Raw genomic sequence first — 22,278 nt, forward strand, 5'->3', positions numbered from 1 at the left:
ACTGTGTCTACCTTGTTCACCACTGTATGCTGATTAGTCAGCCCAGTGGCTTGCACACAGGAGTCATCCAGTCAGCATTTGTGGATGAAAACTCTTAGCTCGCATCATTATGAGGTAGGCAGACCTGCAGATATGCTCTAATTCCTTCGCGTGTGTAAGTGTGTGTAAGACCGAGGAGAGTGTGTGTGTGTAAGACCGAGGAGAGTGTGTGTGTATGTGTGTGTGAGACCAAGGTGTGTGTGTGTAAGTGTGTGTAAGACTGAGGAGAGAGTGTGTGTGTGTGTAAGTGTGTGTAAGATCGCGGAGAGTATGTGTGTAAGTGTGTGTAAGACCGAGGAGAGCGTGTGTGTGTAAGTGTGTGTAAGACCAAGGAGAGAGTGTGTGTGTGTGTGTAAGACCGAGGAGAGTGTGTCTGTGTGTATGTGTGTGTGAGACCAAGGGGGGTGTGTGTGTGTGTGTAAGACCGAGGAGAGAGAGTGTGTGTGTGTGTGTAAGATCGAGGAGAGTGTGTGTGTGTGTGTAAGATCGAGGAAGAGTGTGTGTGTGTGTGTATGTGTGTGTAAGACCGAGGAGAGAGTGTGTGTGTGTATGTGTGTGTAAGACCGAGGAGAGAGTGTGTGTGTGTGTGTGTGTGTGTAAGATCGAGGAGAGTGTGTGTGTGTGTGTGTGTGTGTGTGTATGTAAGTGTGTGTAAGACCGAGGAGAGACATGAGTCAAGACTGAAGACTAATAGATCCACAGAGAGCAATAATACCCTATTAGCTAAGTGTTTCCTTCCTGAACTTTCTAGGCAGCTTTGAATTCAGAGGTAACTGTAGAATGAAGATTCCAAGTAGAGCCTGAAATGTGTAATAGGATCAGTTGACAGGAGACTGATCAGGAAATAGGAGCTTGGGTTGGCTGGCAGTGGCTAGAAGAGCAAAAGCCAGTTGTCTCCCAATAGAGAACTCCTAGTTGAGGAGAGTAGTTAACAAGGAGGGTAAGAAATAGATACAGGGCCATTTCTAGCTAAGTTCACTCTAAAGGGATTAAAAAAACACGCTTGTGACATCTTTTAGGTAACACCTATTTGTACGCACGCCATACAAACCAAGATCACGTTCACGCAGTGTGGAAAATCACAAGTGAAGCCATCGATCAGCTGCATCGCTCACTTGAGTCATGTCCTGGTGAGACGGCTGTTGCAGAAGATCCCGCTGGGCTGAAGGTGAGCCAGGGAAGACTCCCGATGCAGTCCCCTAGGACAGTGCTCCAGCAGCCCCATGAAACTGCTGACAGAGAGACTTTCTGAGATACTTTTCCTACAGATAGATGCTTGAATGCCTTCCCTTGCAGAATCCTCTCCTTTTATGCTTAACGGCCAAACAATAACAACAAAACTCCTTTTTTAAAAAAGTCATAAAGTTACATATTTCTATAGCAGTAAAGGATCCATTTGTTGAGTTGGTAGGTGCCACAAGAATGTGAAAGAATTGCTGCTTGGGGCCGGGCGTGGTGGCTCAAGCCTGTAATCCCAGCACTTTGGGAGGCCGAGACGGGCGGATCACGAGGTCAGGAGATCGAGACCATCCTGGCTAACACGGTGAAACCCCGTCTCTACTAAAAAATACAAAAAACTAGCCAGGCGAGGTGGCGGGCGCCTGTAGTCCCAGCTACTTGGGAGGCTGAGGCAGGAGAATGGTGTAAACCCGGGAGGCGGAGCTTGCAGTGAGCTGAGGTCTGGCCACTGCACTCCAGCCTGGGCGACAGAGCAAGACTCTGTCCCAAAAAAAAAAAAAAAGAATTGCTGCTTGTAATGAACTAGTTGGAGTGATAATACATATACAATATATATAAAACAGCAAAGGCTTTAAGACAGAAATAAGTTGTACCTTGTAATATACTATAAAGTACAAAAGGGATTCAGAATAAAGGAAACATCACTCTAGGTCAGTGATTATTTGTTGTCTGCCTACTTTGTGCCTTAAAGGAATTGAAAGCCTTTAGATAGCAGAGAGGAAAGGAACAAAACACCACAATCTGAGTGTTGACTAGTGGGAAGATAAAGAGATTGGTATTCAGAAGTGGTGATCAGGTGTCATCAGTACCTGAGCCAGCAGTAGCAGGTGATGTTACTGAGTAGGAGCCTGGCGTTGGTGAAGGATTAGATCTGAATAGCTCAAGATATACTGTGGAATCGCTGTAGCATTTAAGCAGGGATGGCCGATGAGGATTAGTTTTTCTCACAAAGTACAAGGTAAACTGGAGTACAGAAGGACTAGAAGGGGGACTCTGGTCAAAAGGCTATTGAAATTTATGACCAGCAGTGCAGACTGGGACATTGGCTGCAGAAAGGAGAGGCAAATTTAAGAGATAATGAGGAAATGATGAAATGCCAATGTAATGGCTGCTGAAAGTAGGGTCACAGGTCTTGGTTAAAAGCATAGAGCTGGGCGCAGGGGCTCACACCTGTAATCCCAGCACTTTGGGAGGCCGAGGCAGGCAGATCACTTGAGTCCAGGAGTTCAGGACTAGCCTGGCCAACATGGCGAAACCCCATCTCCACTAAAAATACAAAAATTAGCCAGGCATGCACCTGTAATTCCAGCTGCTCGGGAAGCTGAGGCAGGAGAATTGCTTGAACCTGGGAGGCGGAGGCTACAGTAAGCTGATATCACGCCACTGCACTCCAGCCTGGGCAACAGAGCGAGACTGTCTCAAAAAAAAAAAAAAAAAAAAAGGCTGTAGAGATGGAATTTGACTGATTAAGCAGACAAATCAGGACTCTCACTTGGGGTGTAGGGGGACTCTTAATAGAAATGCCGAACATTAGATGCAACCCAAAACAAACAGGGGCAGACCAGGACAGTATGGTTGCATCTAATGTTAGGCATTTCTATTAAGAGACGGTGCTATTAAGGACTTCAAAGTGAAATGAACGGTCTACATGAGAACAATTAGAATACTGAGGGGATCACTTGCAGAAAATAAAAGAGTAGAGTGTAGAGTTGGTGTAGCCAGGCTTGGCGTAGCCTCTCATTAGGAATTTATGCTTAACATTTGGTTATTACTTTTGTCAGGTCCCTTTGTTACTACACCAGAAGCAGGCGTTGGCTTGGTTACTGTGGCGGGAAAGTCAGAAGCCACAAGGAGGGATTCTGGGTAAGTGTGGTATTATAAGAGCCAGCCTTTATTGAATGCTTAGGCATTGTGCTAAACACATAGTGTTGTTTTATTTAATTCTCTCAAGAACTCTATGAGGCAGGTCCTATTATTCCTCATTTTACAGATGATGAAGGTGAAGCGTGGAAGTGTTAAGCAACTTGCTCAAGAGTACACAGTTGTAGGATCAAAGATTTTGGTTGCCAGCAGTAGAAGCTGACTGGCTGATTAAATAGAGGAGGAGTTTATTTTTTGGCGGCCCCCACAATCTCTGGGAGATACGGAGTGCCAGGCTCAAGGCCAATTTCAGGAGCCATGGCTACAGTCAACACACAAACAGTAGTCTATTGCCTCCCTCTTTTTTTTTTTTTGAGATGGAGTTTCACTCTTGTTGCCCAGGCTGGAGTGCTGTGGTGCGATCTCGGCTCACTGCAACCTCCACCTCCCAAGTTCAAGTAATTCTCCTGCCTCAGCCTCCCGAGTAGCTGGGATTACAGGCCTGTGCCACCATGCCTGGCTAATTTTTTTGTATTTTTAGTAGAGAGGGGGTTTCGCCATGTTGGACAGGTTGGTCTCTAACTCCTGACCTCAGGTGCTCCACCCGCCTTGGCCTCCCAAAGTGCTGGGATTACAGGCGTGAGCCACTACGCCCAGCCTAACAGTAGTCTATAAAAAGCATCATAGCTCCTTTGCTTCACCAAGTGCTAGAGGCAACCAGTGCCACCCCAAAGTCAGTTGTTTCTATAGCCACTCTTTCCTGCAGAAAGGATTTCACAGAGAGTCTCTTTCTGAAGCTGTTTATACCTGAATTAAAGACGTTTATGAGTACATCTGATATATAGAGCTAGGTCATATTGCTAGTGCCTTAGCTGCAACAGAAACCAGAAAGCAAGTTTTCCACTCTGCTTTGGGGACTTGTCAGGCTAAAATTTTCTAAGGTGTTCAATTTTCAGAAGCCATGATAGATGTCCACTATGGCTAGTAAGTGACTGTGTCAGTGGTCCTCAAGACCACCCCCAGGTTCGATAATTTGCTAGTAGGACACAGCATATGGTCATACTCACAGCTATGATTTATTACAGTGAAAGGATATAGATCAAAATCAACAGAAGGAAAAGTCGCAGGGGCAAAATCCAGGGGAAACCAGGTACAAGCTTCCAATATCCTCCCAGTGGAGTCCCATGGGATATGCTTAATTCTCCCAGCAGGGAGTTGTGACAACAGGCGTTCAATGTTCCCTAGGAAGCTCATTAGAGATTTAATGCCCAAGGTTTTTACTGGGGGCTGGTTACATAGGTGGCTTCAGCCTGGTATATACTAAGTTTTCCTGCTCCTAGAAGGAAAGCAGGTATTCAACATAAACCATATTGTTTGCACAAAACAATTTAGGCAGAGTGATCAACTGTTACCTTACATCCGAGTTTCCAGAGGCAACCTTGTAAGCAGGCCTTTCAAAGGATAGCAGACAGGCCTAGGGGCCTGCTATGTTCATTCTTTTTCTGGACAGTAGCAGGGCCAGAATTAAAACCGAGCCCATGCTCTGACATTCTACTTCTGTTACGGCAGAATGATTATTTTGAGTGGGTCAGGATTGCAGTCTGTTAAAATGAGGATAACAGTACTCTGTAGAGTATGAATAATAAATTAGATAAGCTCAGTGATTGGTACAACGACAGTACCCAAGAAATGTTCATTTATGTCCTTTTTTGATGAGTAAGTTAAGGGAATGGAAGGCTATTGTAACTCCAGGAATGTTCTGGTACTGGTAAAGTAAGTAGTAGGATATATCTACTGGACATTTTTTACTTTTGTAGGTAACGGATCATCAAACTGTAATAGATACTGCACATTGTGCAGGTAACAACATAACATAGGGACTAGAATAAGATTCAAATGGTAAGTTTTAAATTTTACAAGACTCATAGTAAATGTCTTGGACCTAGATCTCAAAGAGCAAGTGCTAGGGTTCCGCTGAATAAGGAAGATAAAGGAGCCATTAAGGTAGGCACAGAGTAGTGACTGGAGTGGCACTGACAGTAGAGAGAACAAGGGGCTGACCTCAGGTGCTCCACCCGCCTTGGCCTCCCAAAGTGCTGGGATTACAGGCGTGAGCCACTACGCCCAGCCTAACAGTAGTCTATAAAAAGCATCATAGCTCCTTTGCTTCACCAAGTGCTAGAGGCAACCAGTGCCACCCCAAAGTCAGTTGTTTCTATAGCCACTCTTTCCTGCAGAAAGGATTTCACAGGGAGTCTCTTTCTGAAGCTGTTTATACCTGAATTAAAGACGTTTATGAGTACATCTGATATATAGAGCTAGGTCATATTGCTAGTGCCTTAGCTGCAACAGAAACCAGAAAGCAAGTTTTCCACTCTGAGTGTTGTTTTATTTAATTCTCTCAAGAACTCTATGAGGCAGGTACTATTATTCCTCATTTTACAGATGATGAAGGTGAAGCGTGGAAGTGTTAAGCAACTTGCTCAAGAGTACACAGTTGTAGGATCAAAGATTTTGGTTGCCAGCAGTAGAAGCTGACTGGCTGATTAAATAGAGGAGGAGTTTATTTTTTGGCGGCCCCCACAATCTCTGGGAGATACGGAGTGCCAGGCTCAAGGCCAATTTCAGGAGCCATGGCTACAGTCAACACACAAACAGTAGTCTATTGCCTCCCTCTTTTTTTTTTTTGAGATGGAGTTTCACTCTTGTTGCCCAGGCTGGAGTGCTGTGGTGCGATCTCGGCTCACTGCAACCTCCACCTCCCAAGTTCAAGTAATTCTCCTGCCTCAGCCTCCCGAGTAGCTGGGATTACAGGCCTGTGCCACCATGCCTGGCTAATTTTTTTGTATTTTTAGTAGAGAGGGGGTTTCGCCATGTTGGACAGGTTGGTCTCTAACTCCTGACCTCAGGTGCTCCACCCGCCTTGGCCTCCCAAAGTGCTGGGATTACAGGCGTGAGCCACTACGCCCAGCCTAACAGTAGTCTATAAAAAGCATCATAGCTCCTTTGCTTCACCAAGTGCTAGAGGCAACCAGTGCCACCCCAAAGTCAGTTGTTTCTATAGCCACTCTTTCCTGCAGAAAGGATTTCACAGAGAGTCTCTTTCTGAAGCTGTTTATACCTGAATTAAAGACGTTTATGAGTACATCTGATATATAGAGCTAGGTCATATTGCTAGTGCCTTAGCTGCAACAGAAACCAGAAAGCAAGTTTTCCACTCTGCTTTGGGGACTTGTCAGGCTAAAATTTTCTAAGGTGTTCAATTTTCAGAAGCCATGATAGATGTCCACTATGGCTAGTAAGTGACTGTGTCAGTGGTCCTCAAGACCACCCCCAGGTTCGATAATTTGCTAGTAGGACACAGCATATGGTCATACTCACAGCTATGATTTATTACAGTGAAAGGATATAGATCAAAATCAACAGAAGGAAAAGTCGCAGGGGCAAAATCCAGGGGAAACCAGGTACAAGCTTCCAATATCCTCCCAGTGGAGTCCCATGGGATATGCTTAATTCTCCCAGCAGGGAGTTGTGACAACAGGCGTTCAATGTTCCCTAGGAAGCTCATTAGAGATTTAATGCCCAAGGTTTTTACTGGGGGCTGGTTACATAGGTGGCTTCAGCCTGGTATATACTAAGTTTTCCTGCTCCTAGAAGGAAAGCAGGTATTCAACATAAACCATATTGTTTGCACAAAACAATTTAGGCAGAGTGATCAACTGTTACCTTACATCCGAGTTTCCAGAGGCAACCTTGTAAGCAGGCCTTTCAAAGGATAGCAGACAGGCCTAGGGGCCTGCTATGTTCATTCTTTTTCTGGACAGTAGCAGGGCCAGAATTAAAACCGAGCCCATGCTCTGACATTCTACTTCTGTTACGGCAGAATGATTATTTTGAGTGGGTCAGGATTGCAGTCTGTTAAAATGAGGATAACAGTACTCTGTAGAGTATGAATAATAAATTAGATAAGCTCAGTGATTGGTACAACGACAGTACCCAAGAAATGTTCATTTATGTCCTTTTTTGATGAGTAAGTTAAGGGAATGGAAGGCTATTGTAACTCCAGGAATGTTCTGGTACTGGTAAAGTAAGTAGTAGGATATATCTACTGGACATTTTTTACTTTTGTAGGTAATGGATCATCAAACTGTAATAGATACTGCACATTGTGCAGGTAACAACATAACATAGGGACTAGAATAAGATTCAAATGGTAAGTTTTAAATTTTACAAGACTCATAGTAAATGTCTTGGACCTAGATCTCAAAGAGCAAGTGCTAGGGTTCCGCTGAATAAGGAAGATAAAGGAGCCATTAAGGTAGGCACAGAGTAGTGACTGGAGTGGCACTGACAGTAGAGAGAACAAGGGGTAAATGTCTGCCAGTGGTTTCTCCTCTTGAAGTAGGGTTGATTCTTTGCCCTAAGCAATTAACTCTCTTAATTTTGCTTTTATTTTCTAGCGGATGATATGGGCTTAGGAAAAACCCTGACAATGATTGCACTCATCCTGACCCAGAAGAATCAAGAGAAAAAGAAAGAAAAGGAGAAAAGCACAGCTTTGACATGGCTCTCCAAAGATGGTAGACCGAAGTGCCTTAATAGCCTGCCATTCCCTACGTCATTTGAGCCACCCAAGAGGGGAACGTTTTCAGCTAAAAAAGAATACCTTTGATCATATTTAATTATTCTACTGGAAAATCAGTATTAGATTACTCACCTATCGTATCATTTCTGATGCTGAGTATACTAATTATAAGTGATCATTTTTTCCCTTTTAATATAAACTAGGCAGAATTTTATGGAGAAAGGTGAGGCTCTAGAGCACTTAATTTAAGCATAATAATAATTCTTATTTTTTGAGACAGAATCTCGCTCTCTTGCCCAGGCTGGAGGGCAGTGGCATGAACACAGCTTACTGCAGCCTCAACCTCCTGGGCTCAAGCGATCCTCCCACCTCAGCCTCCCAAGTAGCTGGGACCACAAGTGTGCACCACCACACCCAGCTAATTTTTAAATTTTTTTGTAGAGACAGGGCCTTACCGTGTTGCCCAGGCTGGTCTCAAACAACTGGGCTCAAGCAATCATCCTGCCTCAGCCTTCCAAAGTGCTGGGATTACGGGTGTGAGCCACCATGCCTGGCCAATAATTATTATTTTTGTAAATATTGGGGAAATAACCACAGGGTAGATTCAAATTAATTTTTTTAAAGGAAGATCTGTCACAAATTCACATTTTAATCACTATAGTGGAAGCTATTTTCCATGTTTCTGAAATTCTAGAAGTTCTAGATTATAGACACTTTCTATCTTAGCAAATGTTTTTAAAATGTAGTAACTTTAGCCAGGCACAGTGGTACGCACCTGTAGTCCCAATTGAGGGAGGAGAGTCAGGAGAATCGCTTGAGCTTGGGAGCTTGAGGCCAACCTGGGCAACATAGCAAGACACTGTCTCTTAAAAAAAAATTAAATAAAAAGTAAGAACTTTACAAGTACTTTAAAGATTGAATATGTTATGTATAGATAATACTACATGTAAGTTGCCATGTATTTGAGTACAGTTCTCAGTTGCTTAGATAGATCAAAAATCTATGGCATCTGCTCTCGGGGCCTCTAATGAGCACTGTTGCAGCTGGGTGCTATATCCCTTTGTGTGTAGTAGCAGCATGTGTGAGTAGCACAGGCATACACACGCAGAGATGAGGGGCCATGGTATAAACAAATCATCACTAATTGGTTCCAAACCAATGTTTGCTTATTTTTTAAAAAAGGTTTCTGTACTTAATTTTAAGGTAGAAGTACATACAGTAAGTTATGCTTTTCAGAAAATATAACAATACTCCATACGCCTGTATAATGAATCAACTCAAGAGGAGTTAGGAAATGATCCAGCTTTCACCTCCAGCCACTCTGAAAGCACATTCCTTTTTCACACTAAGGTCATGTGCCACCCACTTTCCTCCCCCTATTTAGCCTCTCTTTCTGCCTGTACTTTTAGCGGAGAAAATAAATAATTAAGTGTTTCAGTTTAAAAGACCATTTCTTGGCCGGGCGCAGTGGCTCAAGCCTGTAATCCCAGCACTTTGGGAGGCCGAGATGGGTGGATCACGAGGTCAGGAGATCGAGATCATCCTGGCTAACACAGTGAAACCCCGTCTCTACTAAAAACTACAAAAAACTAGCCGGGCGAGGTGGCGGGCGCCTGTAGTCCCAGCTACTCGGGAGGCTGAGGCAGGAGAATGGTGTGAACCCGGGAGGCGGAGCTTGCAGTGAGCTCAGATCCGGCCACTGTGCTCCAGCCTGGGCGGCAGAGCGAGACTCTGTCTCAAAAAAAAAAAAACATAAATTAAAAAAAAAATAAAAGACCATTTCTTCCATTTCCTATTTCACTGTAGGCTCTGTATAGAAATAAGAGCAATGGTTAAACATATTAACTGAAGGAGTAAAGTCAGTCAGGAGGAAGAGGTAGTGCCTTTAAGTTAAAGGCTGGTCAACCACGGTGACTCACGCCTGTAATCCCACTGAAGGAGGCTAAGGCAGGAAGATCACTTGAGCCTGGGAGTTCGAGACCAGCCTGGGTAACACAGCAAGACCATGTCTCCATATATTTTAAAAGAAAAAAAAAAAGTTAAAAGCCATTTGGTATATGTAACTAGGCACTGATTTTTTTTCCCTTCTCAAGACTCTTCTGAGTTGACTTCCCATGGAACACTAATCATCTGTCCTGCCTCCCTGATCCATCATTGGAAAAATGAGGTGGAGAAACGGGTGAACAGCAACAAACTAAGAGTCTATCTCTACCATGGGCCAAACCGGGATTCACGTGCCAGAGTGTAAGTGCAGGAATACGCAGTTGTGGGACCATTCAGCACCTCTGCTCAAGGGCCTGTGGGCCTTTACTCCCCTCCCGAGATTTCACTTAATCAGGAAGCATATTCGTGAAGGCCAAAGACAGATCTTCAGTCTCGTCACCATACAGCCTTTGCCTTGTATCCTGAGGTCTATTAGTGATCTTTTGCTGTCCTTGTCATTGTCCTCAATGAAAGCTGCCCTGTGAGGAGGCCTGAGATGCCTGAGCTGCCAGTCAGGTGGCAGCAGCATTCCCCTAGTCAAAAGAGATGTTTCGCAAGGCCCTCATGGCTGCTGGACTTCTCATTCCAGGTGTATATAGTGTGAATGGAACCGGCCCAGTTCTACAGAGCATCTTAATAGAATGCTAATGATTAGTTTCTATAGGTTGATTATATTTTTATGACTTTTTAATATATGAACCATCTAAGATGCTTTAGACTCAATAATTTAGGATGATTAGAGCTAACTGTAAATTCTTGAAGAGGGATGCTCAGAAAGGAGGAAAGAAAATGCTTCCCCACGTGGCAGTCTTAGTCCTAGTCTTTGTCTTTTGGTTTTAAAGGAATTGTTTTCTGTTCTTAATAGCGAAGTGAAGATCTAGATTGAATACTGGCTGCTGTAGTGAAGGATGAGAACAAAGTTATTTTTGCTTCTAAGTAATTTCTCTCCCCAGCCTCTAATCTGGATATTTTATCTCCTAAAGAACAGGGCAGCAGTCTTTCAGGAGTAAGTTGTTAGATCGGTGCCCCTCTGTCTCTGACACACCAGTTCTCATGACTGAGAGTCGCTTCTGCAGGCAAAAGGCATCAGGGTGGCAGTGGCAGGCCTGCAGGCCTTCCCTGGCATAGATTACTGTGAGTTGCCTGCCTTTGTTCTAAATTTTTAGTTAGAAATAAACTGAATCTCACCTGATTTTTACTTTGAGCATAACTTGTTTGGTATTTAAAATGTACTAGTTGACCGATTAGAATCATTCTCAATTACACTTCTTTATATGATGCTAGGGTAACTTACAGACACTGCTGCCTCTCTGAATCAGGCATATCATTTTTATCAAAAGTATTTATTGGGGTTCTCTTAGGGCTGGACATGGTGGCTTATGCCTATAATCCCAGCACTTTGGGAGGCCGAGGCAGGCGGATCACTTGAGGTCAGGAGTACGAGACCAGCCTAACCAACATGGTGAAACCCATCTCTACCAAAAATACAAAAATTAGCAGGGTGTGGCAGTGTGCACTTGTAGTCCCATTTACTTGGGAGGCTGAGATGGGAGAATCGCTTGAGCCTAGAAGGTGGAGGTTGCAGTGAGCCAAGATCATGCCCATACACTGTAGCCTGGGTGACCAGGGTAGATTACTCACCTATCATATCATTTCTGATGCTGAGTCTGATAATTATAAGTGATCATTTTTTCCCTTTTAATATAAACTTGGCTTGATCTATGATTAGCAGAATTTTAATTATTTTATTTCCATAAATACTTTATTACTTTACTTTTGAGACAGGATAGAGTGAGACCCTACCTTGTCTCAAAAATAAATAAAGTATTTATTGAAGTTCTCACAATATTAAGCTTCACTGGAAAAAGATTTGTGTTTCTCATTAAGAATCTTTGTATGTAACAAGTATAAGCAAGATACACTGAAAGCTTACAGCATGTATTTTTATATCCTAATGTCAAACTAGATCAGTGAATTTTCACAAATCCATTATAGAGTGGTGGAAAGCAAGCAGCATTGAAATAAGGTGAACAGTGCTCTGAGGGTATCTTTCTCCCTGGACTTTGGTGTCATCCATCTCAAATCATGATTAAATGTTAATTCCCAACTCTATCCTACTTTCTGTTCTGGCCAGATCATATTAAGCATTATATTATCCCAGCCAGAGATTTTTCTTTCTGACTCACTGGATGGTAAGAGGGAGGCTGTGGTAGCTATAGAGAGCAGGTGGTAAATGATCAGAGGTAAAAGATAGGGAAACCAAGTGGGTAAAATTTACCTCCAAAAGTGTGTGTGTATGTGTGTGTGTTAAGGACACAAGTTAATGAGTTCTGCTGTTTGTCCTTCCATTTGTAGGCATTTTTATTGAAAGATCAACTCTGTCCCTCTCATTGTCATTCTATAGTGGGACCATTTATTGATTTCTTTGTTATGTCTATGCAGCCTCTCTACATATGACATCGTGATCACTACCTATAGCCTCGTGGCCAAGGAGATTCCCACAAACAAGCAAGAGGCAGAGATCCCAGGTGCAAACCTCAGTGTGGAGGTGAGGCTGGGGGGCGGCAAGGGAAGTGGAGTTGGAGCCATGGATGGTTTAATGGCAGTGTTTCACAGCCTCTGTGATAGAAAGAGGACCTTCCTGGAGGTCAGGAATGCTGTAAATGATCTGCATGTGGAAAGGAATTGTTCTTTCCTCTATCCCATCGCCCTTATTCCAGACAACCACCTCAGTGAGAAAGGTCAGCATAGGCCACAGGATTCACCTGCCTTTTAGAACGAAAGATGACTACATTGTATTTGTGGGGGTAATGATCACCTGAATATATAAAAACCTCACTTGTTGCTATTTTTATTTTAGAGTATTTCATATTTTTAATATTGATTGTGCAGACTAGCATTTTACTACTAGTGTTTTGATTTTAAGCCATCATTCCCTGCCTCCCTTTACTTCCCAGAAAAAAAGGGTTGCAAATAATAGGGCTATAATGGGCCAGGGGCTAAGTGACAATCGTGAAGACATGAGGGTCTTCTAGGGGGTCCAGGGCAGCCTCAGTTATGTGATGTAGAGGCTTTATCATGGAATTATACTCTGAAAATACAATGTCATCCCAAGAACCCATCTTTCCGTATGTTATCCTTTTAGCCCAATAGGATATTCACAGGTTTCTTTATTTGGAGAGATCTCTAGAGAGAACATCTCTCTGGCTTATAACCAACTCTGACTTACAGACGATGAAATTTTCAGATTCCTCACTGATTTTCCATTGCTTTTGGGATACACCCTAAATTTCTTTTCATGATGTATTAGGCTTTATTTATTTATTTATTTATTTATTTGAGGCAGAGTCTCACTCTGTCGCACAGGCTGGAGTGCAACGGTGCGATCGTGGCTCACTGCAACCTCCGCCTCCCGGGTTCAAGCGATTCTCCTGCCTCAGCTTCCCAAGTAGCTGGGCTTACAGGTGCCCGCCACCACACTCGGCTAATTTTTTTGCATTTTTAGTAGAGATGGGGTTTTGCTATGTTGGCCAGGCTGGTGTCGAATTCCTGACCTCAGGTGATCCACCCGCCTCGGCCTCCCAAAGTGCTGGGATTATAGGCATGAGCCACCGGGCCCGGCCGTATTAGGCTCTTTATGATCTTGCCCTACCTGTATGTGGCTCATCTCTCTGACACCCTGCCCGTCCCCAGGGCACCTCGTGTTCAGTCATACCAAGAGATCTGTAGTTCCCGCCATGCTCTGTCACAGCGTTGTGTCTGTTCTCCCTCCGAATGAAATGCTTTACCTCCACTGCTTCTCCCAGGTTAATTTTTTTAAACCTGCTTCAAGAATCTTTTCTGGACCACTCCCTTCCCACCTTCCCCCAATTTGCTTGAATGCCTCTGTCAGCACCTCATGCTTACATAAGTTGTAGCGCTTTGTTTCTTCAGCAGACGTTGAGTATCTGCTATGGGTCAGGTGCTGTCTTGTCAAGAGCAGCCAGATTCCCACTTCAGGTATTGAATTAGACAGTAGGACTTACTGTATCTACATCATATTGTAATTATCTTTTTCACTTGTTTTTCTCCCCTGCTAGATTTTGAGCTCTTGAGGGTAGGAACTGTTTTTTATATCTGGCTTAGCATCTCACATCTAAAAGTAGACTTTTGGAAAACTTTTAGTAAATTTAGTAAATATTTTATTGAGTGAGTGAATTTGCAGGTTCAATTCCTAGTGTAGTCCTGGTCTACAGCCATTGCTTAAGTGTGGATTTAAAGAATAAAAGAAAACTCAAATTTGAAAACATTTTACTCTTAGCCATCTTATGTTCAAAGACTGAGACTCTCAAATGACTTATTTATTTGAACCAGTTGAGAGGTTTTACTCTTAGGTTTCTTAATTCTTATTTCAGTGTACCTGATCTAAGCAAATTTAAAGGTAAAGGTGGGTCCTCCATACTTGGCTGCTAGTTCCCCTTGTTTCCTTGAGGACATGTACATTTTCCCATACTGTGGCTAGATTTCACTTGTGATTCTTCCAGCGCACCTCAACACCTTTGCTTCAAATAGCCTGGGCTCGAATCATATTGGATGAAGCTCACAATGTTAAGAATCCCCGAGTGCAGACATCCATAGCTGTGTGTAAGCTACAAGCCTGTGCCCGTTGGGCTGTCACTGGAACCCCCATTCAAAACAACTTATTGGATATGTATTCACTGCTGAAGTGAGTAACTTCTTGTGATTGTGTAAATATGACTCCTGTCTGTATCCCTTCATCATTATTTCATGTCTCATAATAAAGCCTTAGTATGTGCCAGATTATCTTGTTTAGCAGATGGCAAGCCTGTCAACCTTTAAAGGACAAAAGAATAAATATTTATGAGAAAATAGCTGTTGATTGGTTGATATAGGACTTTGATTACATTCAGCCCTAATAAATATGCAAACATATAGGACAGCTTGAATTAAATTATTCTTGAGTCCAGTGAATGTTTTCGGCTACTTCTGCTTTAAAACATATGGTCTAGGGCCAGCACTACAATTTATTTGAAGCAAACAGAAAATAATGCTGATTTTAAAATATTTCCTTTTGGCTGAGTGTAGTGGGTCATACCTGTAATCTCCACACTTTGGAGGGCTGATGTGGGAGGACTGCTTGAAGCCAGGAGTTCAAGATTAGCCAGGGCAGTAAAATGAGACCCCATCTCTACAAAAAAATAAAAAAATTAGCCAGGTACAGGGGTGTGCACCTGTGGTCCCAGCTGCTCGAGAGGCTGAGGCAGGAGGATCGCTTGAGCCCAGGAGTTCAAGGCTGCAGTGAGCTAGGATTATGCCACTGCACTCCAGCCTGGGTGGCAGAGTGAGACCTCAGTCTCTCAAGAAAAAAATTAAAAATAAATAAAATACTTATTTTTATTCGAGTCAGCCATAATAGGATGTGAAATTTCTTTCTTAGCCCCTGCAGCTTGAGGAACAAATTCTAGCTGTTGGTTATATGTCTTGTTGTGACAACGTAGGTGTTGTTACTAGGAAAACTCACATTTTTACAATGTAGTTTTGTTATTGACTTACATCCTTTTGATCTGTCCAGCAGAGGTTTGCTATGAAATTCACTTTTTAAAGTGATTGGATGACAGATGTAACAGAAAATCTGATTTGTGTTTCATCTTACATCTTACTTTGAACTTTTATTCCATTCTCCCTGACTTCTCCTTCCCTATTCTGTGCCCTTCTTCCTCAACAAAAAAGGTTTCTCCGTTGCTCTCCATTTGATGAGTTCAATCTGTGGAGGAGTCAGGTTGACAATGGCTCAAAGAAAGGAGGAGAACGGTTAAGTATTTTAACCAAGAGCCTTTTGCTGAGGAGAACAAAAGACCAGCTGGACTCTACTGGCAGACCTTTGGTAATCAAGTTTGTACCTGACCCTGGGGGAGGCCGGGAAGGAGCATGACTGTCCTTGTCTTGGGTTGAACAGCCATCTGCTTTGCTTCAGGAGCCTCTGACTCTCCCATCCTCCCGTGCGGAGGCCCAGGGTTGCAGTTCCTTGCCTAGTGTCACAGCAATCCAGTTGTACTGTATGTTGGAGCAGTCCTGTGTTTAAGAAAGGGTGGAAGCTGCATTCCAGGGGTTGACTAGCTCTGCAGTGTCAGTATGTGGGGAATTTCTTCTGTAATAGGTAATTCGTATAGCTTCTTGCCAGCTTTTTTTTCGTTTGTTCTTCCAGGTGATACTGCCCCAGCGTAAATTTCAGTTGCACCATTTAAAGCTTTCTGAAGATGAAGAGACTGTTTACAATGTGTTTTTTGCAAGATCAAGGTGTGTGTATTAAAGAAGCACCTTCTCACACACACTGTTTTATTCCTGTCTTCTTTTCTTGGGAGTGAGTTAAAGGTCAAATTTCCACAAACTTTATTTGTGGCATTATTGATTAGTTGGATGTCTGTATTCCTTTTTTTTTTACTCCATTTTTCTGCTTCTCCCCTCCCCAGCTTACCTCTGTCTCATACACACATGGAAGGCAACATTTTGAATCTACTCTTCATTGACTTCTTTGCATAGAAGTCATAGGGTGTGGTCACCATATACTCAATCTGTCTGGTCCTCATGGGGTTGTACTGAATGATATCTCTTCGACATTTGACCTGTCAGCCAGCATCTCACTGGAACTTTAAAGAGACTACTTTAATCCTTTGTGTCATCTGTTCTTTGCACTGTCTCTTGAACTGTTATCCTTCCCTGAATTCCAGATTTACTGTCTCCTATTTGGTACCTCTCATTTACATTTCTGATGTAAATATATTTTTTCTTCTTTTACACCTTATATTTATTAGCTTATTTTTTTTAAAAAGATTTGTTTTTAAAAATAACTCTTTTGCATTACCTTTGGCCATTACTTCTTATGAGCTTGGCATCATTTAACAAGTCCACTTATATAATTTGTCAAGATCCCACTGCAGGCACAGTTAAGCAGGTCTTAGTGACCATTATACCTTTTTTGTTTTTTCTTTTTAATCTGAGGCAGGTCAGCTCTGCAGTCCTATCTAAAAAGGCATGAAAGTAGAGGCAACCAATCTGGAAGAAGCCCTAATAATCCATTCAATAGAGGTAAGCTGTAGAACTCTCATAAATACATATGACTGATGATAATGGGGATTTGGATTCAGTGAAACACAGAAATGTGAGGTTATGAATCCTTGGTATCAGAGATTTGACCTTAACTAAGACCCTCAAACCAGAGTAAAATCTACTGATCTGCGAACATGAGATCTGGTGTTTATTTAACTTCTTTTTAATTGTTTCCTAAATCTGCTTTATTAAAAGGCAGGTAGTTGTATAAGGAAAACCGATATTTCATTTGGCCTAATTGGCATAGAAGTGAGTGATAACTATATTATTGAGTCTGAGATCAAACACGGTTAAAGTAGCCCCATGTAGTTCCCAGCTCTCTCTGTATTTCTCTTTTAAATCCCGTACCATCCTGTGGCTTGTCTTCCCTCTTGGAAGTGGCACTGGAGTTTGGGTCCGAGGAGCCTAGACACCCTGAGGCAGCAGACTCACCGAGATCCAGCACCGTCCACATACTGTCCCAGTTGCTGAGACTGCGCCAGTGTTGCTGTCATCTTTCTTTACTGAAGTCGGTAAGAAAAGCCCTCAGCCTGCTGTCATATAGCGCTCCAGAGGGGCCACCGAGAAGTCAGTTTCACTCTCCTCCAACTGGAGTCCAGTCTGCTTGATCAAAGGAAATGCTGTGTTGGTTTTTCTATTTTTGTTTTTTTGGTGGGTTGGAGAAAAGGGGGCTTATTTATTTTGCTTTATTTCATATTAATCTTGATAATTCCTATGGCATCAAGAATAGTGTATTTCTATTGTTTATTTTGTTTTAGATTAACTGTTTAAGAAAGGAAAATGACGTTTTGTTTAAAAAGAAGCCTTTTGTGAATGCTCTGCTACTTCAGAATGTTATAAAGCTAATTTAGTTCTTGGGGTTTTCTGCTTTCAGGCAGTCTTGGAGTTTTGGGTTCCAGTTATAAAAACTTAGATAGTTACACAAACTGAAAAGTTGCCTCTACATTGGAGAGAGGCACATCCAAAATTAAGAGGAGTATTTTATTCATTTCAGGAGCTGTAATAATGTATTCTGATTATCAATATCTCAACTAACTATATTCTAGCTTGGAAAAATAGAATGATTATGTTATCTGCCTGGCAAGTCTTTAAAAAGTTCCATCATTTGGTTTATCTTTAATCTGGTGAAAACACTTGCAAGATCACACTTTAATCGAGGTGTCTTGAGGTGTTACTGATGACAAATTACAAGACATTTTGTCTGTGAAGTGTTAAACTATCAAAACATCATCAACAAGTAACAAGGTTTGCTGCCTTGACTTCCAACCGCTCCTGTCCTTTTTTATTTGTTCAGGCCCTGGATCCAATGGAACTGAAGGGTGAAGGTCTCGTCCTTTCCCTGGAAGAACAGCTCAGTGCTTTGACCTTGTCAGAACTCCGTGACTCAGAGCCGTCTTCCACTGTTTCCCTTAACGGCACCTTCTTCAAGACGGAACTTTTTGAAGACACACGAGACAGCACCAAGGTACTTTTTGTCTCCTCTATAGTAGTAGAGAGACTTCGATTCCTCACACATTTTCCTGTGTGACAGCACCTCATTTGTCCAAGTGGGAACAGCCATTTGCCAGCAGAGCTAGAGCCATCAGATTCTAGCTGATCGGATTCTCCCTCCAGTCTTAAAGCTTCATTTATTTCACAGATAACACTAAAGCCTTACTACATAGGGGGCTTTCAGAGTAATTTGGGACAGCCCCAGCATTGCACTGAAGCAGGTTTTCTGTCGTGGGTCACCGGGGAGCTTGCCAGGTTTGTGCTAGGGACGGGGCCTATGCAAGTGAGCATTTGTTTAGAGAAAGCTTAAAAGGAAAACAAAGGCTTCACTCTAGAGACTGTGTCGTACATGTGAGTGCCAATTGCTCTGACTTTGAAAGACTTCCATATGTGAGTAGTGTTTCCTACAGAGCCTTCTATCTTCATTAGTCATTCTGCTCTGTTTTCATCAGAGCTTTTTAAGGCAGAAACATTCTGCTGGAGGAAGGCTGACATATGCCGTAACCTGAGTCCTGCCTATCTGCTGGCTTGAAATGTGCTTCATCATCCTGCCTGTCTTGAAAGTGGAGCTTGTTTCTCTCTCAGCATCTCAAGCTGCCATTCTTGGGCTCAACCTCTCTTCAAAGGCTTTTTTTGAAAAAGTGTATTAATACCTAGAAAGGAGGTCACTTCCAGGGGAATGGCATTATTTTTTAGAAGAAATGCTGCCTTTTAATTAATATTTTAAAACATTTACCTAGGTCTTTACCACTCATAGCTGAGAGAAACATAAGAAGAGCATCCCATGTGGCCAGAACACACATGCTAGTGCCTTCAGAGTGAGCTACTGGGCTAAAACTTATATTCCTCATCATTTGTGTTCCTTGTTTAATTAAATGCAGGCAATGTTTATTCACAAGTTTTCTTAACATATGTCCATTAATAGTTGAAACCACGTAAGGTTGTTTCAAGTAGGGAAGGAGGCTTCTTACTGGAATTTGATCCTGGCTCATGGGCCACAAATCCAGCCCCCCTGCTGCAGTTTTCTCAAAACACCATGGCCAGCTTTTTCATGTGGGAGTCACAGCGCCCTTCCGCAGTCTCAAGTTGCCAAGACACCAGGCACATCAGTGTCTCTGTTCTATTGTTAACTAAATAACAGATGTACCTGCTTTTCTGTCTGCTGATTTGAATTGTACAGTTCTGTGACTCACTTCCTGCCTAGGCAGCAGAATGTTAAGATTGGAAAGCAGCCCCATGGGGTGACCACTGGAACGACATCCTCGAATGTGGGAGCTCAGGGCACCTCAGAATTTATCTGGCCTAAGTCCTTCTTTTCACTGATAAGGAATCTGAGTCTCAAAGAGGTTCAGCCATACGAGGACAGAGGAAGAACTTCTGTATATTTATCTCCTGATTGATTTACAGTCCAGTTTTCTTCCTTTTCCAGCATTCTGGGGGTGAACTCTGGGGCCCTTAGAGGCTTTTGGAAGGTTTTTCACATGAGCAGCTGGGAAGAATTAATCCAGCTGCACTCCAAAGTCATGCCCCATGCGTTCTTACTGCCAGCTCCCCTGGGGACTCAAATGCACCCTAAGGGTTCTTGGGGAATATCCAGAGAGCCTGTTCAGAAGCTTTAACAATCGTTCCTCCGTCTGGAGAGGTCCTTTTCAACAACATTTGGTACAGGCCGTAAAGTGGGTAAAACTCTTTCACTTTCTTCTTCAGCAAGCATTAAGAGAGTACCTTCTCTGTTTTGGCCATGTGTGTACTCACAGCCCCTCACACATGGCCGAAACAGAGAAGGTACTTTCCTAATATTTGCCTCCCTGGAGTGTCTCAAGTCCTGGAAGCAAGAGATAATAAGCAACTAATATATAGTATGACAAGGTCTGTGATAATAGAAACAAAAGGTGCTACGACAGTACATGGGCAGTAGGCATCTAACCCATACTTTGGGGGTTGGGAGGACCTCCACTGACACAAAAGGGTGTTCTAGGCAGAGGGAACAGAATGGATGAGATAGCCAAAGTGTGATTTATGGGAAGAATTTTGGTGTGACTGCTGTGTCGTTTGAGGAGGGCATAGTGAGAAACGAACCCAGAGAAGCAGAGGCTGGAGCAGCAAGGATCCGACAAGCTGCCTTGAGGAGCTTGGCCTTTATCCTCAGTGGGAAGCTATGGAAGGGCTTTAGCCAGAGGGGTGAAGTGACAGACTCACATTTTAGGAAGAGGTTTCCGGCTACAGAGAGGAGGGTGGAATAGAGACAGGTGAGGCCGGAGCACAGACGCCATCTAGGAGCCTGCTTCGCATGGCAGGTGAGAGGAGATGGAGAAAAGTGAATTGCTTAAACATACAATGTTGATGTAACCTTTTCCCAGATTTCATCTTTGTTGGCAGAATTGGAGGCAATTCAAAGAAATTCAGCGTCCCAAAAGAGGTAACTGTGTTTTCTCATTATCCAAGTATTGGTCATAATTATGTGAGAAAATTTGATATTGCCGAGAGTCATAAATCAAGGACTGTGAGTCACGCTCAGCAGAAAGCACTGAGGTTATAGCACACATTCCCTGTGATTTCTAATTAAAATATTTTTGGTGCAAATTGAAAAGGACATCCCTACAGGATCAGGGTAAGCTAAGCATCTGAAGAAGAGTTTAAAAGTAGAAAAGCATATAAAGAAAAGCAAGGGAGTGAGCAGGCGCCAGCAGTGCTGATAACGTTCTTAAGCTGGGTACTTGGATACAAGGAGTTTCATTTTGTCATTTGCTATACCTGACATATGTGCTATACACCTGCATTTGTATATGTGAAATAATTCAATATAAAAATGTAGGACTCTAATTAAGACAGCGTGGGGGCAGGGAGGAGCCTTAGCAGCCTGTTGCTCTGGCTGGCACAGGAAGGGTTGTCAGTGTCCATTTTGTGCAGGACCACAGATTTCTGGATGAGCACTAGGCCCCCAAATAAAAGAAGGCTGGAGGCATCACTTTAGTCTAGCTACCACTTTTTTCTGACTTCATTTAGCACTAAATAAATTGTAGCAATGATCTAGAAATAACTGGAAGCATTATAATCTTCAGACATGACCTAAATGTATGCCTTCTTTCTTAAGTAGCAGAAGCCCTTTCCTTGTCAACATTTGATAGCCAATCTTAAGAATGATGGGGGCATTAAAGCCCTGCAGATGAGTCTGTGTAATCTATGTTAGGGTATTTTTTATTTTATCCTTCTTTCCAGTGTCATTGTCTCTCAGTGGACCAACATGCTGAAAGTTGTAGCATTGCACCTGAAGAAGCATGGACTGACTTATGCCACCATCGATGGCTCTGTCAACCCCAAGCAGAGAATGGACTTGGTAGAGGCATTTAACCACTCCAGAGGCCCTCAGGTACAAGCTGGTCACATCAGAGCTGCATAATTAACTGTTCTGAGTTATATAAGAGAATTCTTTTTGTTTGTTTCATTCTTGTTTTTGGTTTTTTGAGATGGAGTTTCACTCTTGTTGCCCAGGCTGGACTACAGTAGTGCTTTCTCGGCTCACCGCAACCTCCACCTCCCGGGTTCAAGTGATTCTCCTGCCTCAGCCTCTCAAGTAGCTGGGATTACAGGCTCCTGCCACCACGCCTGGCTAATTTTTGTGTTTTTAGTAGAGACGAGGTTTCACCATGTTGACCAGGCTGGTCTTGAACTCCTGACCTCAGGTGATCCACCTGGCTTGGCCTCCCAAAGTGCTGGGATTACAGGCATAAGCCACTGTGCCCAGCCATACAAAGAGAATTCTAATATGGCAACTTAAAAATATTTACAGCCTTGATTCCTCCAAGTGTTTAGAATTTATTAGACATGTATTAGGGTACTTTTAAAGAGCACAAATATTCTAAAAAGAATAAAATAGGCCGGGCGCGGTGGCTCAAGCCTGTAATCCCAGCACTTTGGGAGGCCGAGACAGGCAGATCACGAGGTCAGGAGATCGAGACCATCCTGGCTAACAC

The 22,278-nt window shown here is 42.9% G+C and overlaps 1 protein-coding gene across 2 annotated transcripts in view; it reads left to right on the forward strand.

Moving 5' to 3' along the window:
* TTF2 (transcription termination factor, RNA polymerase II) overlaps nt 1-22,278 on the forward strand; it is a 56,860-nt gene that overhangs the window by 28,586 nt on the left and 5,996 nt on the right. For both annotated transcript variants that reach the window (XM_012000843.1, XM_012000841.1), the window contains exons 9-20: nt 3,060-3,141; nt 7,599-7,718; nt 9,817-9,967; nt 12,149-12,254; nt 14,230-14,411; nt 15,437-15,590; nt 15,912-16,003; nt 16,710-16,792; nt 17,192-17,325; nt 18,108-18,278; nt 20,665-20,723; nt 21,524-21,674. In XM_012000843.1, the coding sequence (XP_011856233.1) occupies nt 3,060-3,141; nt 7,599-7,718; nt 9,817-9,967; nt 12,149-12,254; nt 14,230-14,411; nt 15,437-15,590; nt 15,912-16,003; nt 16,710-16,792; nt 17,192-17,325; nt 18,108-18,278; nt 20,665-20,723; nt 21,524-21,674 (1,485 nt within the window). The remainder of the gene's footprint in view (nt 1-3,059; nt 3,142-7,598; nt 7,719-9,816; nt 9,968-12,148; nt 12,255-14,229; nt 14,412-15,436; nt 15,591-15,911; nt 16,004-16,709; nt 16,793-17,191; nt 17,326-18,107; nt 18,279-20,664; nt 20,724-21,523; nt 21,675-22,278) is intronic.

This window comes from Mandrillus leucophaeus, unplaced genomic scaffold, assembly GCF_000951045.1.
Source record: "Mandrillus leucophaeus isolate KB7577 unplaced genomic scaffold, Mleu.le_1.0 Scaffold64, whole genome shotgun sequence".
In the NCBI taxonomy this organism is placed as follows: Eukaryota; Metazoa; Chordata; class Mammalia; order Primates; family Cercopithecidae; genus Mandrillus; species Mandrillus leucophaeus.